The 22,417-nt window shown below is 38.9% G+C and overlaps 1 protein-coding gene across 5 annotated transcripts in view; it reads left to right on the forward strand.

Moving 5' to 3' along the window:
- Positions 1-6,140: 6,140 nt before the first annotated feature.
- The window catches only part of mybpc2b (myosin binding protein Cb), a 30,456-nt gene continuing 14,179 nt past the window's right edge, over positions 6,141-22,417 (forward strand). Inside the window, exons 1-8 of one of the 5 annotated variants that reach the window (XM_088069757.1) lie at positions 6,233-6,269; positions 12,768-12,785; positions 13,319-13,342; positions 14,180-14,203; positions 14,337-14,357; positions 21,828-21,896; positions 21,998-22,146; positions 22,243-22,360. In XM_088069757.1, the coding sequence (XP_087925883.1) occupies positions 6,248-6,269; positions 12,768-12,785; positions 13,319-13,342; positions 14,180-14,203; positions 14,337-14,357; positions 21,828-21,896; positions 21,998-22,146; positions 22,243-22,360 (445 nt within the window). In that variant the 5' untranslated portion in view covers positions 6,233-6,247. Of the gene's footprint in view, positions 6,270-12,767; positions 12,786-13,318; positions 13,343-14,145; positions 14,204-14,336; positions 14,358-15,040; positions 15,056-21,827; positions 21,897-21,997; positions 22,147-22,242; positions 22,361-22,417 lie in introns of those variants that run through there. The other 4 variants (XM_088069758.1, XM_042507976.2, XM_088069756.1 and 1 more) reach the window with 4 other exon arrangements.

A 22,417-nucleotide genomic window follows, 5' to 3' on the forward strand; every position in this document is an offset into this window, starting at 1 on the left:
CATAAAGCACACAAAAAGTCAATATACAAGTGCACACAAATCAACCTGATATACCTATATTGCCCACCAGACAGTGCAATAATTGGTCAGTCTGTGGTGTAAATCACCAAGCTGTTGCAGTACACAGGCAAACACTGCTGCTGAATTTCATGTTTAAATTAAGCCATCTAATTGTGGCAGGAATAAATAAGAGTCTGGTCTCTGTGCTCTGAAGTTTATCCAGCGTGAAGGAGCAGCCAGAGAGTATCAATTCCTCTCTAAGTCAAAAAGATGTTCGTCTTTCAGCACGACTCTCATGGATTTCAGTTATTTGTGCGCGGCTCAGTGCAGTAACCATACTGGGGTTACCTTCAAAGTCCCCCTCAACAACAGCGATATGCACAGCTAAGGCAAAAAATCTGGTAAAACAAGGTCATAATTTTAGCAGATGTGTAAAGATTTCATTTTCTGTTGGGAAAACGGCTGCGCTTCCCTGCAAATTATCTCGGCGACTGTCTCTGAAGTTTGCTATCAGTTAAAGTCCCCAGATATTTATAGTTGCCCTCCAATTCAATTCCCTTATCAGATTGTGGAGTGGGTTTGGGAGCAGCCTGTAAACTTCTAAAATTTATTGCAACGTGACACAAATTCACCAACAACAGAGTTGAGTCTCCTCCTCCGAAATGCCAGAATCATCTGCAAACTTGATAAAATGTCTGTCTAAATATTTTCCATTGCAGTCATGAATATGAATGGCATTATCGCAGGAGTGGAGGAATATATACAGTACAAGGCATCTGAGAGACAGCAGATAAAAAGGAGAACTTTGGGGACCAAAATCTGTCACTTAAAATGTGTGCGATACAGCCTATAGTGTCTAGATCAGCCTTGTGAAATATGAAAAGAAGAAATATGATAAGAAAGTATGGAAAAGTTAATGAGAAACAATGTAAGTGAGCATCCCCGGGCTCCTACTGCAGTATGCATTCTGTACCTCTGCCAATGTCGCCTAGATTATGTCAGTTTTACCGCTGTTGAGGCCTGCAATGGACATTTCAGCATTTTATTCAGCTAGAATCCTTCAAATTTCCTGCTAAATTCAATTTAAATTAGTACTTGCAGACTCTATTAAACCATATCTTTACTGAATCTGGACTAATCACTGGCTAATCACATTGGACACACAGGATGCTGACTAAGGGGGAGTTATTTTCATGTTGCCAATGAATCTTTATCTCGTCACTATCTAAAATATTTCTTGAGACGCTAAACAGCTCAAAGTATTCTCTGAGTAACATAATATACATACTGCCCTCCCCCATCTGCCTCTATTTCTTTGCCTGCACACGCACACATTGTACTGCATACACAAACACATACACACACACACGGATCCACACGCACAAGCACACACACTCATTAACATGCTCTAAACTTCCTTTGTGTTCCATTTTCTGCATCAGGGCTAGTTTACAGTACTCTCCCTACTTGTCATTTATGTGGTTTACTGTTCACCACTTCACTGCTCTGTCACTATCACTGTGCAAATAAATGCACTCAGCTCTACAGCTGCACTGGCTGCTGATATCCTGCAGTAATGTTTCAAAAGACTTTCTTCTCGAATTTTATCATGGATAGTAACAGGCCACAGAGGGATAGTTCAACATTTTGGGAAACCTTATTCACTTTCTTTCCAAGAGTGAAATGAAAACAACTCTCATGTCTGTAAGTTAAAGATTAAAGGAATAGTTCACACCAAAACCAAAAATATGTATTTTTCCTCTTACAAGAAATGCTAATAATCAGTCTAGAGTTTTTGTTTGTCTAGAGTTGCTGTGTTGGAGATATCAGCCATTACATTTTGTGTTTCTTTGTGATTGTTATGTGTTTTTTTTCCCCAGGTAATTTTTAACACATTATGATGCTAAATCGTCACATATTGCCACTTTGTCAGTGAGCTTTTGTATCTACCTATTGCGCTCTAGCTATCCTGCATCTGCTGTTGATGTTCCGGGATATTGAAACCGTGCTGTAATATCATCAAAAGCACATGGTTAGGTTTAGAAAAAAACATCATAGTTTACATTCATATGCGAAGCAAACACTGGGGGCCCTGGGTGAAAGTCTGGGGTTCGTTGGACTCATCCATCCATCGGCCATCCCTCTTGCCCACCCTCAATGGACCTTCCAGCTTGTTATATTACGTTGTTACCAGCAGTGCCCCAAACTGACACCGCCCATCTGCGTATCATATTGCTGCGCTAGGTGCCAACCAGCAGCATATCATAACACAGCCAAAGATGACTTTAAGCTTCTATATCTCACGCCTAAATTTGACGACTTCAGAATAAGAATGGGCTAGTAATCTTGTGTCTTATTTGGTCTTATTGAATCCCTTTGAGGTAATATTTTCTTTTTTTTTTGGTGGTTTTGTGTCTTTTTTGGTTTCTTGCTCTTTTTTGTAGTTAATTTGTCCCTTTACAGTTCCTCTGCATCTCTTTGTGGTCTTTCTGTGTTTCTTTGTGGTCACTTTGAATCTTTTCCCGGTCAGAGCATGTGATTTTGAGTGACATTTTGCAGGTGGAGGCCAGTGGTGCCCCCGACACTTTGGACCCCTGCCATTTGCCTGCAAGCCCTGCTCAGTAATCCATCCTTCTGTCTAACTGCTCCTTTCACATTTTACAATATTGCAGTGCAGTGGTAGAAGTAGCAATACCAATATACTATGGAAACACTACATCACATATAAAATTTGTGCTTGTGAAACTCACTTACTTTTGTAGACATTAACAAGTAAGCAAACTGAGAGTAAATGCACTTGGCTTCTGCATTCTTTTGTGTCTGTACAAAATGATACGTTACAGACCAGTTAGGTTTGAGGCAGAAAGTAGATAGCCTGAGTGTCTAAAGTGACATGTGATGATCATACATGATGATTAGACTGTAAGTCAACAGCCTGTAGCCTATGTTAGCAATATGTAGCACTGTTCTTAAGATATTTCAACCACTGCAGCTATAGATACTCCTGTCTGGTGGTCCCTGTAGACTGACATGCCTGCCCCTTTCACAGATTCACACTCTGACCTCAGCAGCAGGAGACTTGTCTCCACAGTTGACGCATGCACATTTCTGATAAATGAGGGTGGACAAGAAGCACAGTAATGAAGACGTGCAGAAGACTTGAATCTTCAGCGTGAGATTCCAGGGAAAAGGAGATAGACACTGTTGCTTAGGGTAACATTATCGAAGTACACTGTGGCCAGCTGGTACAGTTACGTCTGACTGTCAACCACCTTTATGCTACAAATAGGATCTTGGAAGCAGTTGTGCTTCTTCTGGGATGCCAACCATTCATGGTCAAATATAAGTTAATTAGCCTACTTAAGTTGTTTTGCACCACTTTTACTTTGCAGTTATAAAGTACAATTACATCTGTACAATGCAGGTTGCATTTCACTTAATTAAATGTACTTGATAGCTAAGGTTACCAGTTCGGTTTCTAACATTGCAGATTAAACATTTTATTAAATTTGAAAAATGTGTGCATTCTTACAGATTTAACTACCAAACACTGTATAATGTAGTACAAATTACTTAAAACTTTATCTAACGTAAAGAGCTACTTCCAAAATAATGCATCATCAATGTAATAACAAAATACAAACTGTAACAATATAACAATCACAGGGGTCATTCATTGGAAAAATATTACTTTCAATACTTAAATTACATCTTATCGATTACGCTTTTACCTTTGGAAGATTTCAAGTGAAGGGAGTTTACTCGTAACAAAGTATTTTTACACTATGCTACTCTTACTTTGCTAAATAGCTGATTTGCTTTCATGTGGAGAGAAAGATGAGAGCATTGATACTTAATACCACTCTCATGTCTGTAGTAAATATGAAGCTCGCGACAGCAGCTGCTTATAGCTTTACATATGGACTGGAATGGAAACAGCCAGCCTGTATATGTCATAGGACCCTATAAACATTGCTTATGTCCAAAGGTAATAAAATTATTTGTCAGGACACCAGCAGAGACTGCAGACCATTACTGCACACAGCTAAGAAACAGTTAAACATAATCAAACACCTCTATTAAATGGTAAATTTGTGGTCAATACATATGTCACCAAATCAAACCAAATAATTAAAGACTTTATCTAAAAATATCCACAAGTGTTTCCTCATCCCAAGTCAACAAATCATTCCATTTAAATTACAGTGGCTGAATAGATTTAGCCCAGTTGTTATTAACTGTCCACAAGTAATATTTAAGAGGCCGTATATAACTACAAAGCCAGCTGTTATGACATCATCGTGACCTGTATGTTACTGACGTCAGCTCGGATAGAGCACCTTCTTACTGACTAAACTGGAAAGCTTCCACAAACAGTACCAGTAAACAGAAAGTACATACTGTAGGTAACCACTTCTGCAGCTACGTGTAATGTATATAAGCTGTATGGAGGTTAAGTGTCATGATAGCTGATAGCTGTAGCTGACAAGCCTTAAGTACTTAACAGTGGTGAAAACTGTGGTGTGGAGGATTTGTTTGGTTTGCTACTGAAAGTTGTATGTTCAGTTTTGTTGGAACAAAGAAATGGATACTTATTCACCTACATGCGCTCTGGTGTGAATTTTTAAGTTTATCAAACAATCTTAGAGAGTGTGATCCGATATAGCATTCAGGTTTGATATGACAACCCCTCTGCACAGCTAAGAGACTAAACTCACACGTCTGACACAAACAGCCCTAAAAATAGTAAGGAAAAAGGAGAATCATTATCATCAGCTTATATTATGAGGAATCTGTGCTTACCGAGGCACGAAAAAGAGTGAGCAACCCAACGCACATCCCGCACCCTGAGTTTCAGCTACTGCCTTCAGGCTGATGGTTAAAATGCCAAACTGTAGATTAAACCGGTTTACAAACTCACTCATTCCCTCCTCCATTAACATACTAAACAGCATCAAGCCACTTTGGCTAAAGGACCAGAATACTGCAAACTGATTTAACTGTCTGAAACTGGCTTATTGATTTTTGTTTTTTTAATCTGGTTTTATTATTGTTTTTTTTATTTGTAACTTTTTTTGAACGAATGAATTCAGACACTTAAAGGCAAGTGTTTGTATGTATGACTATATATGTGTGTGTATATGTTGTATGATGCAGCGGCTTTAAGTCCAAAGCATATTTCTATGTGGGACAACAAGGTATACCTTACTTTACCTAACCTCAACTTAATTTACCTTACCTTACCTTAGCTTACCATAAATATTGTAATTGTACTGCAACTGGAGCCTTCAGATTTATTTTCTGTACAAAACACCGAAGCCAGTGTATCAGCCAGGTCAGACCGGGTTAAATAGCTCAGAAGCTGCAAGTAGTAGACTTAGTTCCTTTAGTGGTTGCATAATAAATGGCAACATACCAGTTAATAAAATATTAATAGCTAAATGATGAAATCAATCTGTCACGAAAACAAAAATAAGGGGCTGATACATTATTCCGCTTCCTGTCGGGCCGCTTTGCATTGCACAAACAATGGTCTTTGTGATATAAACACAACATACCATGGCCTGTCATGTACTATTGCTTCAATAGACTTTTGGATGACAACATGCGATAACTGATGACCCATGTTTCATCAGATAATGCTGTTCAAAAGGTATCACATGTATCAAGCATCAGTATAACACAGTAGATTAAATTGCCTCTCATATACTTTGTTGTCTGCCTTTCTTTGGATTCAAATCTACAGCCAATGCAGCAAATAGTGTATTATCCAGTTAAGTGTGCTAAAAGAATCCTACAAAAAAAATCACTTGCAAATCCTGCTCTTAATGTGCGTTATAAGAGGTGATGAGCATAGACTGGTTTAACATCAGAAGGTGCCAGATACAGTGTTGAAAAACTGAGTCACTTGTTGGTAATCTTAGTGCATTCTGTATTTCTCCAGCGAACATTAGCACCCGACAGGTTAAGTCAGTCCATTAATCTCATCATAAATGTGTAAGACCCCTTTCGCCATCGTCTTACCCTCTTGTCTCTCCACCTTATCACGCTCTCAGTCTGAGTGCTTCCCCACTTGAACTCCTTAAGGGTGTCGTCAGTCTCTCCTGCGCTCCCCACTCACTGGAGGGTGTGGGTGACTTGAGTGCCAGGAGAGCTTTGAATAACAGAGAGAGGGGGGAGAAATAAAAGGAATAAGCACCACAAGCCCTCAGTTTTCCAGCAGCAAGGCGAAGACACAGGAATAACCATGCCTGAGCCAGTCCCTGCAGGTATGCAGATACTTTTTGTGAAAGTATAATTCATTGTAATGAGTTTGGAGACTGGGTTTCAGTGGTTATGTGGAGGCTTGAATTTGGGTTGCCTGGTGTGTTTGGAGATATATGTTTGCAATAGTTATATAATACTTTATATCTGAGGATGTTGCAAAAATTGATGGATTGTATGAAATGTCATTTTTGTGATTTTTGGTAAGAATGACTGCATTTTGGTTTATATCTACGATCAGTTCTTTATGTTTTGTCTTATGTTTGAGAGTGACGAGCTGGTAAAAAAAAAACAACACACATTTATTTAGTTCTGAAAAGGAGATTGGGTGTATCTGGGGAACAGCATGATGCAAGCTGTTGTGACAAAATGACAAAATCAGTTTTAGATGAAAGTGATTTACTTTAAAAATCAGTCTAATGGTCTGAGGGAGAAATAATTAGCTTCAGGGGGTTCAGACTGGTATTAAGTGAAACCCAATGTGACCCACAGTACTTGTTTACTGCAATGGCGTTTTGACGTCCAAAGGAGGAAAACAAAAAATATCAGATGACTTCATCGCTTACTGTAACTGAAACGTGTTTGATTTCATTTAGAAGACAGTTTAACACAATTCCTCATTTGGGTAATGAAGTAATATTTAACACGGAATGACTAAATGCTTTAAAGTAAAATAAGATTTAAAAAATCCAACCTTAAACATAACCTTAAGTCAAACCAAATAACTTAAAATTTGATGAAAAAATACTCCAAACTTATAGTTTTTTTCAGACTGATTTCTCACCCCTTGCCAACGCATAATGGCATTTAAATTGCGGTGGCTAAACAGATTTGGCATCCCATAAGGGCGCACATTTTGCCTCTTTGCCTCCTTGTTGTTATCTGTCCATAATTAATTTTTAACAGGCCATAAATAACCACAAAGCCAGTTGCTATGACATAATCACGGTTATGTTACTAACATCAGCCTGGACAGACTGCTGTCTTGCTGACTAAACTACAGAGCTTCCACAAACAGTAGCGGTAAAGTAACTACAGAAAGTACTTGCGTAATCACTGCTGTAGCTATTTGCAATATGTCTGTGCTGTATGGGAGTAATGTGTCATGATGGCTAGTGTAGACGACTTGCCTCACGTGCATTACAGTAGTTAAATCTGTGGTCAATTTAATACAATATTCACAGTTTGTCAGTGGGTGAATATATAAACAAGTACATCAACCCTAACCCTGAAACCTGTATTTGCAAGGAAATTAACTATTACACTAAGTCAGAGTCTGATTTTATATACCTTTGCAGATTTAAAGTTTTTAAACCTTTGAAACCTGAAAAAATGTGATGAGAAACTTCAGAAGAAATAACTCAAAATGAGCAAGCAATTTATCTAGAAAAGGGGAGGAAATAAATAAATAAATAAAATATATTTTATTTCATAATCCCTTACTATAACATAATTTAAATTGTATAATAATAATTATTATAAGTTTATATTTTCCCATAGTCTTAAAAAAATGAATAATTCTCTTTCCCTCATGATTGTTTTTCAATTTCCGAAGTAAATTTTCCTCTCATAGAATCCATATTTGGCACGCAAGGATGATTGTGACTTTCTCATAAATAGTTGTCGGTCCATTGTGGAGCCGCCCATCCTCCACTTTAACCCTCTGTGGCCCTAAATCACTCTTCTGACAGAAACCTAACACAAGACACTGTCATAGTGGATGAGTCTGTTAGAGCAATTCAGTTTAACAGGCCAAGATTTTGTGGAAAGAGTGTTGAGCCTTTCAAGCCATCTAATTTCTGGTGCTGTAACACTGAATGTCATGGGCTTTGCTGGACTTGTTAGCACATTGCTATAAATTCTACTGCACAGTATTTGGTTCTTTTTCCTTGTATCTGTCCCTGTCCCAAATCTTATTACAGATCTAAGCAGGGCCCTTTTTATTTTTATCCTAGAAACATAACCAGGCCCTTCTTTTTTTTCACCATATACAGCTACAGAGTTAATCCGTGTAATATGGATATGATCCTACTTTGCTTACTGTATGTCTGCACCTCCCACTGCTCTGTCATTCCAAGCCCGACTCAACAGCAAAGCTTTGATGCGGGTCAGATAACCAGCCACTGCAATTTTAACAACTAAATGTGATTTATTACAATCCTGTGGATAAGAAGGGACACATTTTCACCCTTTACTTACATTCTACCACTTATTTTCCCACTCTAGGAATTATTTCCGTATTTACACTCGAGATGAGTTAAAACAATTTTCTGTGCTGCTTCACTTAGCAGCCAGAACCCACCCTCAGCGAACTGCTAAAAATACTCAGCAATAACCCCTGACCTTTCTCCACTACGTTTTTTTTATTCCACATAAGTTCATAGAGTTTCACACACCCGAGCGGATCAGATTTTGCTGTAACCCGTATGCAGTCCCGCCTGAGATAAATCATTATGTAATCTAAATCACTTCCATCCAGAAAGTTCCCTCATGGTCAGCAGGCCTGATGCCCCCTCCTGACTGTGATGTTGCTCCTGTGCAGTCAATCAAGCACATGACACTTTGCTAGTTGGTGGTGGGAAGTGATGGCGTGACTCATGGTCGTAATTCCTTTCATCATTGTGACCTGATGAGGGCGAGTTAAACCAAAAGTGCTCTGTGAAGTTTATCCAACGCTGTTCATCTATCTGATACCATGACATGAAATGATGAAATGATTAACCTTCTCGAGGATAGTGGAGCCTGCATGGAGGCTCAATCACCCTAATATAAGAAAGAAGCTATTTTCTGCTGCCACTCCAATATTAATTGACATTTCTTTTAATATTTTTTAAACAATGAGAGGTTGAAAGATGTACAAAATACATAATTTCCAACCTGTAGCTAACACTTATTAATCGTTCGCTCGTTCTCATTCCCAGCTTGTCAGATACTACTATTTGGTAAGTGAATTTTGCGTCAGACACTGACGCAAAAAGGCACCTTTCGTGGTGGTCTTATACGCTGCTAGGCAGTGTCAGTTTATACTGTTTGCACCAGTATGACCCACTGCCGGGTAGCATCAGTTTATAACTCCACCGGTGGTCACCTTTCGCAATGATATGCCGGCAGATAGTGTCATTTTTAAAATGCCGCTGGTGAGACTGTATTATAAAGAGCTGAAAAGTCTCTGTAGGGCAAGCAGGACGGGAGATGGATGGGTCCAACACCCACTTTCACTCAGGAGGCCACTGTTAGCTTCCCAAACCGCCAAACCATGATGTTTTTTTTCTAAACCTAACCACATGCTTTTGTTGCACAAGAAAAATAAATGTAAATACAACATAATTTACCAACATAGTAAGTTTATTTTTTATAAAAGACTGTATGCATCTAACGAGCAGAAAACTGTATTTACTAAAATGGGAGTGTATTTTGAAAAGACACAATGCAAGTAAAACGGCATCCCAGAACCTCAGCAACAGACACAGGAGGGTACCAGACGCTTCGTATGTAGATGTTAAAGTCCACTGGCCAAGTGGCAATGTTTGATAAGTTGGGATGAGAATGTGTTGTGATACCTTAAAGGTTTATGTGCAGGATTTAGTGGCATTAAGCCATGAGGTTGCAGAATGCAACACACTAAAACTTCTTACATGTTCCAGGTGTGTAAGATAACTATGGTGGCCCAAGCCAAAAAAAAAGCAAAAACGTAAAAATGCAAACCGTTACCGATAATAAATAACCCCAAAAAAACCACAATCTTTTTTTCATGTGATTATTAAAAACATAGTTATCAGTATCATATTATTTTCATGCCAATATATGCCCCTAAATCCTAAACATACCTTCATTGAACCAAATTGGTCCTTAAAATTATATAATAATACTTATGTGCTTATGTCAAAATTATACTTATGTGCTTTAAATACAATGTTTTTTTACATCATGTAAAAAGGAGTTTCAGGTTGCAAACCATTTTACAAATTTGAAGTAGAGTGAAAGTCAAAGAAAATGATTCTCCATATTAAAAGCATTTTGTCACTGTCGGGTGCAAACCTCTTATCTCCACATTTCCCTTTGTTTTTTTTTTTTTGCCCATATATCAATTTTATTGGTCCCCCATACATCAGTGGATGTTACCATTTCTCAACCAATTAAATGTATTTAAAAAACAAGCTTATGATGAAGCACAGTGTTTTTTTCTTATTCCTGAAAAATAGTAATTTTGGAGATAGGAGGTTTGCGCCTGACAGCAGCAGTTTGTTTGATTGTAGCTGATGCACTTAGTTTTGTCCTTTGTTGTACTCCTCAGTGATCTAAACTGCACACTAAAAACTGTTTATTATAGCAGATCAAAGCTTACGTACATTAAATCATGTCCTGCTGAGATATCTTCATAAACATTGTTGCGTGTTGTTTAGAGATTGGCGAGGGTTTCATAAGATCGGGCTGCCCCATACCTTTTTTTATGTCTGGGTCATTGCACACTCTGTAAATCAAGCTGTCAGTGGTAAATACTCAGAGGTAAACATTGAGGTGAAGACCTGCAGAAACTAAATTAACCTCCTCGGAAATATCATTAAGGATGGAGAACCTGCACTACAAAAAATATTCATTACTCATTATGCATCTAGAAATAAACCCAAGGTAACTGTAGACAAATATATACAGTATAAAACTCTACAGGGAGCTTACGTACACTGGCAACAAAATAAGGCAGAAAATGAAAGGAAGAAATCTCCTTTAAGGAAACAAACAAGAGGAAAAGCACCCAACAAGCATATCTACTAATTATTTTACATCTACAACAACTCAACTTAACCAATATACAAAAACCACAGACAGTCTCTGAGGGGAACATTTAAACTGTGAGGAACAGCTGCTCAGAAGTCGCTTTATCACAAACTTGTTGAAGATGATCAAGACTCTCACCCCGAGTGGATTGACTAAGCAGATGCTGATGCAGATTTACACTCAACGCAGGTGTTAAATCCTCTCACTGGGGATGTGAAGTATTTACACCAAAGTTTTAGAGTACGAAAATGTAAGTAACTAGCTTGTTACTCGTTTGTTACTTAGATCTCAGAGATGTAGTTTGTTACATAGAAGCCATGTGGGCTGAATATAGTTAAATGCCATTGTAGTACTGAAGACAGTGCTAATAAGACATCACCTGTTTGCATGAGGACCCAGGTGAGTCCAGTCTGTCAACATTGCCATATGAGAAAAGATAAAGCATACATTTGTGAATCTCGACAGAACAGAGGGATAAAAATATAATTCCCCTCATAGTCAGGTGAATACAAGTAATCTTCAGGACACCTATTTCAGCAAGACTTTTATGACAAACCCCAAATGACCAGTAAAGAAAGAAAGGTCAGCTGGGGCTGACTATTCAAGGAAACTGTGCGCAGCATCAGAGAACGTGGCATGACTTCAGGGAGGTCATAAGACACCGTCCCTGGCCTTTAGCAGCTCCTGCAGAGGCCCCCAGGGGGACACTTGAGGAGTTGAGGATATTATATGCATCTATTTCCGTTGAGAATTTCCTTTTACCAGATTTAGTCCTCAACAACTCAAATCGACTGTGTGCCATCCTCTGCAACTGCAACAGTTTAGCCTTAATAACCCGTCTTGCCAGGCGTGGTAAAGTTATAAAATAGGTGGGTGATGACATAATCATGGCGTTGCTGAAAAGATATAATGTCAAGATATCAGTTTTAATGATTTGTGCCAGACGTTAGGTGGCGAGATAGAAATTTCAAGGGTGGCCATTTTATAGAATGTATCCTCTTACCCAATGGTTAGTCTTTTAGATTTATGGGCAAAGATTACTAGCTTTGCCATAAAATCCGATACACTTTAAAATGTTATTGAAATGACTATTTTATATAAAGCCATCAGTCTGAAACCAACATCCAGCTGATATCACAGATGATGCTGTTTTATCCGCCTAGAACCCTTTGAAACCAGCGCAAACTAGCTTGATTTCTCACAAAAACATGGGAATAAGGAAACAGACATCTTGAGAAGAAATGACACAAAAAGTAGCAGGAAATCTGTTTTAAAAAACCTAGGAAATTGCCCAAAACATGAACCGAAAAAAAAGAAAAAGGATAGAAAAAGTAAAGTAAATACAAACAATGAAATGACTAAGTATCCACTTATTTCTCGTAATTTGTTGGACATTTCTTGCCAAATTTATCATAACAGTTCCCCTGTGTTTTTGAAATCAAACCATTTTGCTAAGGTTTCAATGTATGTTTGTTTTTAATACTTGTGAAAAGTGTCTGAGCAGCACAAAAAAATGATGTCAATCCATCCTTCAAAGGGTTAAACAATTTAAAAAAAGACAAATTTATTTGTCTGGCTAGTTTTGAACATAACATGACAGTACATTTTCTATGTTGAATTAACAAATGAATAGTTTTACAAGTAAATAGGCAGGTCCATCGTTAATATGTCTAATTGTGTATAAATATGGTTTCTAATTATCTCCTTCTTCTGTTTCTAATTCTCAGCTAAACCGGAGGGGCAGGGTAAGTCAACTGCTCCACAGCGTTTGCCCACTGACCTTTTGTGTGCCTTACATTATCACATGGTGACTTGATTATAGGTCTCACGTTTGCACTTTGCCCACATACCGTATCACGTCAAGCGCCTCTGTCAGGCAAACACAAGCTTCGACTCTCTGAGGATGTGTTGTCAGCATGCACCAATTATTCATTTATGAACTGGATTTTATTCATGTTTGCCAGCGTGCTATGTATGTTTCTATAATTTCACCTTCAGGCATTTTCACCGAGGATCTGTTGTACTGTACATTATCACATTATTGAAGCTGTTTACTCAACTGTCTTAAAAGGATGTAATGATGCAGGCAGCACATTGAGATAAACGCTTTGGTTTTTATTTGTGTGGTCATATGATAGCGATCTGGATTTATGTGTTAGACACCAATAAAATCTGTTTGTTCAGCTGTTGGAGTGCATTAAATATATGTTTTCCAATCGGGCTGCCATGGTATTACTTTTCATTTGCTATGTTTAACAAAAATATCCACTAATTTTAGCCCCAGAGGAGGCAGCGGAAGTGGGTGAGGGATAATGCTTTTCTTTATCTTTTTTTCCCCGTTTTTGTGACTTTTAATTGATTCACTGCATTCACATGGTGTTAATATGTGACATGGAGTGGGTTTGAGTCGAGTGCTGAGAAATGCATTTGAACTAATCATTCAGGGTAATTATGTGAATAATACAGAGCAAGTGGTTTTGCTATAGATAATAAGCTGAGCAATTACGCAGTCAAGACGATAGGTCTGGAAGTCAATCACATCACATGAGACAACATGAAGCAGCTGAAGGAGGATAATGTGATTATTATGCCACTTTGATTCAGTTAGTTTGCATTTCGCTAGCCTACAGCATGCGTCATATGTGGAACTACATCTCAAGTGTGTGGTTGTATTCCATATGTTGATTGTAACAGTCGAACGTGATAAATAGGCGATATGATGTCATGCACATGTATGCACTGCGTATCAAAGCATCATGTGGATCTATTTCCTCCTGTTTTGTTGTTGTGTGTTGACCAGTCTAATGGGAATTAATGTTCTTGTTTCCCTTTCCTGTTGGTGGAAAAAAATAACATGTTTAGCATGTTCAACTTTTGGATTGTACAGAAGCAGACAAGCCATCTGTGTGGACTTTAATATACAGTGACTGACTGCAACTGGATGCTTTTTCCACATCTGTGAACTCTCAGAATGACCTTTTGGGTTACATTTTACCTCAGGCATGTGAAGTGTGAGCAAGTCATCTCTGTTTTATGTGTTTTGGTTGAGTTTATCCGGAGATGCTCCCAATTTGAATGTCGTCCAGGTCTCATAGTTTTTCTGTTTCCAATCACTTAACCATGATTTTTATTTGTGCAGCTGAGCCACAGCCAGAGACAGATGGTAGGCACCTCTTAGCGTCAGGGAATAATACACATGTTCTATTAACTTTCTCCTCAGCTTCTTCAATTATGACTAGACATAGTGAATAATTAGAGAATATATTGGGAGCTAATTTTCATTCGTTTTCTCTCAGATGGTCTCCCTGCAGATGGAGGTAAGGAAGAATCCTGTAGAGTGAATGTTCTAGTTTAATACGTGCGTCTATATAATCATTATAATGTATCCACGTGAGTGCATACATTTACCACTCTGTTTGGAAATTACAGTATCTGCATGACACTTTTATGTTTAATCAAAAAACAAAAAAATCTTTCAGGTCTGCGTCAGGGGACGTTCAGAACATTACATTATGTATTTTTGAACAGTGCAAAAATACATGACATTGTTTGCAAATGTATTTAATTTAAATGAAAATATAATTTACGCGCTAGTCAGTGACTGACATTTCACATGGAATGCATTATGTTGTTTTTCACCATCCAACTGATATATACATATACTTTAAAGTATATGTTATGTGTGAACTTAGCCATGGTTTGTTTTTACAGTTTACCGTTGTTTTTCTGAGAACAGTATACAAATGTATACTGTATTTTACATTCTGGTTTCTATATGGTCTAAATATGATAAAGGAATACACTTCAACTTGTGAATGTGAGTTGAACTGGATTTTGGAGATTTTAGGAAAGGTGATGGTGCATGGTGCGTTTGTTTTCTATTTGTTTATTGTTCTCTGTTGCAACTGTATGTCATCTCTTGTACAACGACAAGCACTAGCTTCCTACGGTATAGGTGCTTTTTTCAGTTAAGTTTGCTTCCTTGTCTTCCTTGACACAGACACCGATGGGGATGGTAAGGAAAGAGCAACGTTTACAGTTTATAGTGTCGGTTGATAATTTACTTTTGCCCTTTCAAAAGTATGGTTTGTGTGTTTATAACATAACATGTATAATTTTGGTATTATGTGCTAGTCGAGATGTCACATAATATATGACGTGTTAAGTGGACCTGGGTTTATCTTATTTGAAATCTCTCTGATTACTTATTTTCGGACTGAAATTACGACATGACAAATTGGCTTTCTATGTTTAGAAGGAAAATGGACTTGCACTTGTATAGCGCTTTTCTAGTCATTAAACCACTCAAAGTGCTTTCGCACTACTTGTCACATTTACCCTTACATTCACAAATTGGCAGCTGAGGCTACCGCACACGGTGCCACCTGCTAGTTAGTATGTTTAAACATTAATACACATCACATTTGGGGTTTAGTATCTTGCTCAAATGCCAGGGATCAAACCGCCAACGTTCTGATTAGTGGACGACCCACTCTACCTCTGGAGCCATTATGGCCCCAAAATTTTGTATGTCAGCCTTCTTTGGCTTTTGTGAAAACAGGGTTCTTATTTTGCTCTTTTCTTCAAACTGTGAACTGTACAACTTTTCTTCTAACTGTGGGCTCAACATTACCAAAATCAAACACTGATTGATTTTATTTATTTATTTAATCTGTCTTTGCTGTGATCGAGATCCTAATGCCAGAGACACATTGCCTGCGTTAGCAGCGCTGCTCAAGCTGCTTCTCCACTGCGGCACACCTAGAGAAATGGAGTCTCTTTAATTTTTTTTTGTTAGCAGAAATAGACTGAAAATGGTGTTTTGACAATTATATTGACAATATACCACCCTTTACATCAGTTTCAATTTCTCTATCTGTCACAGACATAAGGAAATAGAAACATATCTGTTTTACTCAACCTTTTCCATTTACATTTTCAAAATAAAAGCCTTCAGATAACATTTCTGTCGACAGAATCCCGTCAGTTGTTGACACAAGGCATTTTATTGTAAAATATTTGAACGTCCGTGTTGTTGACAGTACAGGGGCTTGCACGATTTCATATATAAGTTGAATATGTGCTTATAATTGTGGAAATACAGTACTAGCAGCTCTGCAGCAGTGTTGCAGCAACAACGGTGCCAGTGTGAACACTGCGAGCATGCAAGATACAGCAGTTTGGCGAGGTTGCCGTCATATGCTGCGTCATGGGCGTGAATGTTAAATGTATAGTAAGAATGCAGGGTGGCTCTGCTTGCCTCAGTGCTCATATGCCACAGATCCCATGAAAATCCCTGATAAAAATCCCTCTCGGAGCCTGCAGCTTCTTACAGCTGTGCAGTGGTTACCCTCAGAATAAGCCACACATCAGGCCTTCAACTCACCAGATCTTTGGCTGTGTCAAAAAGAATAAAACAGTTGATTAAAGTGGTCTCACTCGTTTAATGCTATCCTTCTCAGTTGTTGATGCTGACAGACACAAATCATGCTGTTTATGTTCTTTCAGCAGTTCAGAATTTATTTCCCCATATGAAGAGTGCTGTCCATTCCCATTCCATCTGCTAGGTATGAAACCCTCTTTTGCCTCTGTCCCTCTGGCAGTTTAAACGAGAGTGGAAACACAGCTGGGGTTTCTGTGTCACAGCCATCGTGGAACAATGGCAGCTGTTGCTATGAACATACCAAGCATAATGTTAATAAAGTGTCATCTAATCAGATGACACTTTTATTAACATTAGGCTATACTGGGAAACTGCAAGGAGAGCTCAAGCTGTGAGGTCATCCTAGATATCATAGTCAGCACATCAAAGTAAATGCCTCCAAACTGCACAAGGAAAAGACACACTGGGTCATGTCTCATCCTTTTGGTGGTTTACCAACTAAACCACAGTTGTGTATCACAGTCATGCGGTGTGATTCATAAGTCAGCTGTCTGAAAATGTTGGGCTGCTTGCCACAACTCAGGTTTTACAAGTGAAATTCAAGATCTGTTACATCGTAACAAAGCTGTCCCTGTCTGCCACGACCTTTCAGGGGCATAGCTCCCAGAGCGATGAGTTGGACTATCTGGACCGATTAGAGGTAGATTGGATGGAGAAGGGTTATAGACGTGTCAGGACATCAGGGAGCTGAAGGCTGCTATTTCTTTGTGGTGCCCTTCAAATATTATGTGAAATGTCCTGTACTTGCTCAGCCTGAGGGGGAATAGTGACATTAACAATGTTTTCCTTTTCCCCACTTGGACACCTGGTTGATGCTTAACCAGCAGTGGGAGAAGCAACTGAGAAGTCCTGAATCTTTTTCTTTTTTTGAGTGTGGCTTCTTATTTTTTAGGACTGATTAAGCATTAAAGGGGAGAGGGAGGGAATGACATGCATGCAAAGGGCCACATGTTGCAGTCAAACCTGCGGTCGCTGCTGCAAAGACACCCGCTCTACCGGGTGCCTTATCAGGTGCCCTATTGGGCGCCCGGAGAAGTTCTGAATCTTGCATGCAGTGCATACTGCATTCATGATATGTTGAAGACAAGTCTGAAGCATTCCTCAGCTCTGTACGTCTCTGGTAAAGCCTATGGTGGCTTTACCAGAGGGATAGCCAAATTCCCATTATGACTGCTTCCGTTTCAGGCTAGTCAGTCAGGGTGGGGAAATTTGGATAATGGACTTTGGGGTATGCAGAGGAGAGGTGACACTTCCAAAGGTGGCGTGGCAGCTTTGTGTCCTCGCAACCAGGCTGCTATCTTAGGGAGGTTGGCTGGAGAAATATGGCCTGCTGACCGAAGACATGGGTCAAGCAGCCAGGTTAAGGTCATTAAATGTTAACTTTGGTCACTGCCCTGGAAGTCACTCCCATAAATCCCTTGGGGAATGGGTCCTGCAATGATTCTAGGATGCTTCTTCACCTATGTACTTCACTTATTAGCATTAACGGTGTGCAAATGTGTGTTTCCTAGGATAGGAAACCTTACTCTGCCTTACAGCACACCAAGACTGTTTTTTGTGTGGCACATCAAAAAATAAATACAACCTCACGTTGTGTCAATCACATTTGTACACTGACTCTGAAATGTAAGGTCCATTATAAAAGTTTTTGGAAAGGGTTTGATGTTCTGTGTTTTCGCATCTGGTAAATGACTTTAGAGAGTCACTGAATCTTTTCATAATTCAGACGGCTCACTTTTAACAGGTCAGATAGTAATATTCAGGAGGATAATGATGACGAGGAGGAGGATGTGGACCACACACACAGAGAGACAAAGCGAAAGTGTGGTGTGCAAGACGCAGGGAAAAGGTGGAGACAGCCAGGAAGGTAACTCCAGTGGAGAAGCAAGGGAGCAAATGTGTCTTGTATTGTAAATTTTCACAACAAATTCAACAACAACATGAATCAGTCTCAGTGTGCAAAGGGCTTTACTCTGCCTCTGACTGGCTTACCCTGACATTTTTACCCTAACCCTAAGCAATCACACTGTTTCCTAAACCAAACCAATCCAACCAACAAAGACAGCTAGTACAACCCAATCACAGGGAGAGCAGGGCACATCATTTCTTTGCTATCTACAAATCCCAAATACAGAGTATACATCTCATCAACCTTCTTGCTTGTCATGAATGCCCATCACAAAATGTTGGACTCTGCAAGCTCCTCCTGCAGTACAGTAGCATAGAGGGAGGAAAGGTATATTGTTCTGCAGATGTTCCAGACTAAGCTTCGCATAAGCTGCAGCACATAAAGCTAAAAGAGAAGACAAGCAGGGTGGCAGAGCATGATTAGGGGGAAACTGGAGCATGGAACAAAGAAGTAAAAGGGCTCAGCAAGTGGAAACCCTGCACAACAGAAACACCTTGTGTGTTTTTGACTATCAGCCATGTGCATCCCACAGTGGGAGCACTGTTTCTTTTGGGCAAGCTAGGTTTAGCAAAATGCTCAATTTACATGGTGAGGAGATTCAATTCAACATTTTAGTGGGTTGGTAGCATGGCTAGCATGCGAGGCTTAATCCAAAGACAGCAGCTGAGGAAAGTTCAGAGGGAAACACGAGGAGACTTTTCATTGGTGTGCCGGGTTCAGACGTCAGGCAATCTATATCCAGTTTTAGTGCTAGGAACAGTCTTATACAAAGAGTAATTAACCGTAGGGTTATGAAATCATGTTAAGTTACTCTTGGGATATGTTTTTAATGACAAAGAATCATATATATACCTTGTAGGAGGACATTGTGACTACGATAAATTGGTGCTGGTTTGATATTTTTGAAGTTGTTTGATCCCTCTGCCTCCAGAGTGGGAATTGCACCATGCTGAGTTTGCCGTTAGCGGGTCTATTAGAGTGGAATGCCTGTGTCAGAAGTGCTTTTTTATACCAAGGCTGTTTAAAACCATTGGGGTATAGTGTGTGTGTGTAGGTGGGGATTATCATCTCTTGGCCATCTGTGACTGTTTTAGGGCTTTTTTTTTTTTTTGCACCAGTATTAGAAACGTTTAGAATGTCATAGGAGTATCGATGTACAGTTTCTTGAGAAAGAAATGTGAAAACTTTGATACAAATTATTATATTCATAACAGATTGATGCCCTGAACACAAAATAATAAACATAATATAATTTAAGTCACACTTCAGTTGTTTATTTAGTTGGCCTGGGGTGCACATGCTCTGTATGGAGTGAAGTAATTGCCTCCTTTGTGACAAGCAGCTTTTGCAATATCAGTCCAAAAGAAGTAATCATGGTGATTTCAGTTCTTCACAAGTTTGGTGATTAAAAAAGTGCAGTAATCAACACATTTGATTACTTTCTGTCTTGATTGATAACATTCACGATTTTGATTCTGTTTTTGTTTTTGGGTGGCATTTCACTGTGTGGTGTAATAATGTAATAATTCTACAGAATAATAATCATTCTGTAATTGCTGTTCACTTGCCTTGTTTCACCTCACGAGTTCACACTGACTTATGGTACAGTATAACTGCAAATCGTTATACTTCCATATGTTAAACGGGGGTGTTTGTTTTTCCCAGCTGAAGAAAAGTCTGCAGAGGAGGGTAAGGGCGAGCTGGAGGCACAATGCGGGACTGTGACTACCTACTGCATGCAAATGTGCTGTTATGAAATGCAGATGTATGCATCCTATGTGTTGTTATGTGTTAGTTAAATATCATGCCCAATTAACTTATTGAATTTGTTAGGGGTCAACTATAAACTGAAGGATGTTTTTAGTATATAAAACTAAGCAAGGTTTTGCACTATGACTTTATCTAGATGCTAATGTTAATACCAAGTGTGCATTGTTTACCGATTTGCACCTTGAATGTTAAATCTTTGATATGGGTAGAAAGTGCTGATGTATGAAGGTCAACAGGTGCACTAGCCAGAGGATTTATACTTAGCAGAGTCAGAGTTCATCGACACATTCTGGACCTTATAATTGGTTATGATACTTTGCTGAAGCGATTATGTATCATTGGACCTTTTGCTTGCCTGAATACGTGAGATACATCCATATTGCTCTCTTGTCCTTGTATGTGTTTGGAGTTCCGTAAATGGTGTTACTGGTCAGATGACTTTGTGTTCTGAAGCATCATATGTGTTAAACGTCTCATTTGTTACATAACATACAAGAAAACTTTGACTTTTATATGTTGTTATGACTGGGAAAGACAAACCTCCTTGCTTAAAAGTACAGTACATTAACTCATTATAGTAATACTTTCACTTTTATGCTACTCTTTTAACCTTTAATAAACCACAAAACTATAGCACAGTAGATTGAAATCACATAAGTCTTATGTTAATGGTCCAGAAAAGCCAGAACATGGCTAATTGTGCCTTAAATCATGAAAACGGTAAGAAATAATTACATTTATGCAACATATCCTCATACAATGGTTTGTACGGTATCCTACAAAAATGCACATGCAACAGAATAAATGCAACTATCCAATGGGTGTCTAACGAATGGTGTCATCACGTTGCATAGTTGCAGTAAAATTACGTACTAAACGCAAGTTAGGCTTAGGAAGACAAATGTGGATGGGCGCCGTCACATTACATACTTAATGTCATGTTACGTACTTAACTCAGTTCAATAGGTTAGGCTTCGCCAAGTAAAGTTACATTGGTTAAGATTTGGGAAAACAAACATGAAGAGAGTCTTCATGTAACAGTTATGAACTTGATGTAAAGTTATGTAGGTTAGGTTTAGACAAATAAAGTTACTCAATAAAGTGACTCATGATTACAAGAGTTACACACGATTTCTGGTGCATTACTTTTCCTAGGAATACGTACAACCAGTGCATGAGAACAGCCTAAATTGGGATAAGCAAGAAAAACAATAAATACATAAAGGTAAACTCTGCAATGATACAGCTGGTTTTGATATGTTGTTCTGAAATAGCTTAATGAAATGCTAAGGTATGATTTGATTGAATATATGGTAAAGATAACCTACCCTGGAGCTGAGCAAGTAAATGCAACATTATTTTCATGTATGTTGTCAGCTGTTAACAGTTCTCTTGTCATACAATCCCTCTTTTTGTGTCTTTTTGTACTTTTGGAAATGGTGTTGGTTTATTATTAAGAGCTTGCTGTGTTTCAAATATGCTGTATGTACACAGTCTGTGTGGGTAGGTGTGATTCAGAGTTTTTCACAGTTGTTTGTAAAATGTCCAAGCATTTCACTGTGTCCTTTGCACTTTGGTTTGCTGCACACTGTGGACGTTGCCAACCGCATTAAAGGCCTTTTTTTCCCAGTGTAAGAGTATTAATTCCTTTCTCCTTCTTTTCAGAGCCCGGGTCAACGGAGCTCACTGGACTCTTCGTTGAGAAGCCCCCAGAGGAAGTAGTTGCTGTTACAGGTTAGAAACATAAATGGATTGATGACATAAAATGTTAACAATCCATTGTGTAACCTGATTACCTAATGTTACATGAGTTAATTGCCATATGTGCATGGCAGGGACGGATATCACTTTCATAGCCAAGGTTGACTCCACCACCCTGACAAGGAAACCCACCATGAAGTGGCTGAAAGGCAAGTGGATGGACCTTGGCAGCAAGGCTGGAAAACACATGCAGTTCAAGGAAACTTATGACAGGAATACTAAGGTGTGTGTTAGACAGTGAATCTGATCCTCCTCTGAAATAACTAAGTTACTGAGAAATAATCAAATAATATCCCACCCCAACCCCCTGTCCCCACAGATCTATACTTATGAAATGAAGATCATCAAAGTCGTTGCTGGAGATGCTGGGGGCTACAGGTGCGAAGTGACGGCAAAAGACAAGTGTGACAGCTCCACTTTTGAGATCACTGTTGAGGGTGAGTGAAAACAGACTCTGGCCTGTTGAGGCTGCCACATATTCCATACATGCTGAT

The sequence above is a fragment of the Plectropomus leopardus genome, chromosome 19, assembly GCF_026936395.1.
Source record: "Plectropomus leopardus strain MGB_pleo_1.0 chromosome 19, ASM2693639v1, whole genome shotgun sequence".
NCBI classification, from domain to species: domain Eukaryota; kingdom Metazoa; phylum Chordata; class Actinopteri; order Perciformes; family Serranidae; genus Plectropomus; species Plectropomus leopardus.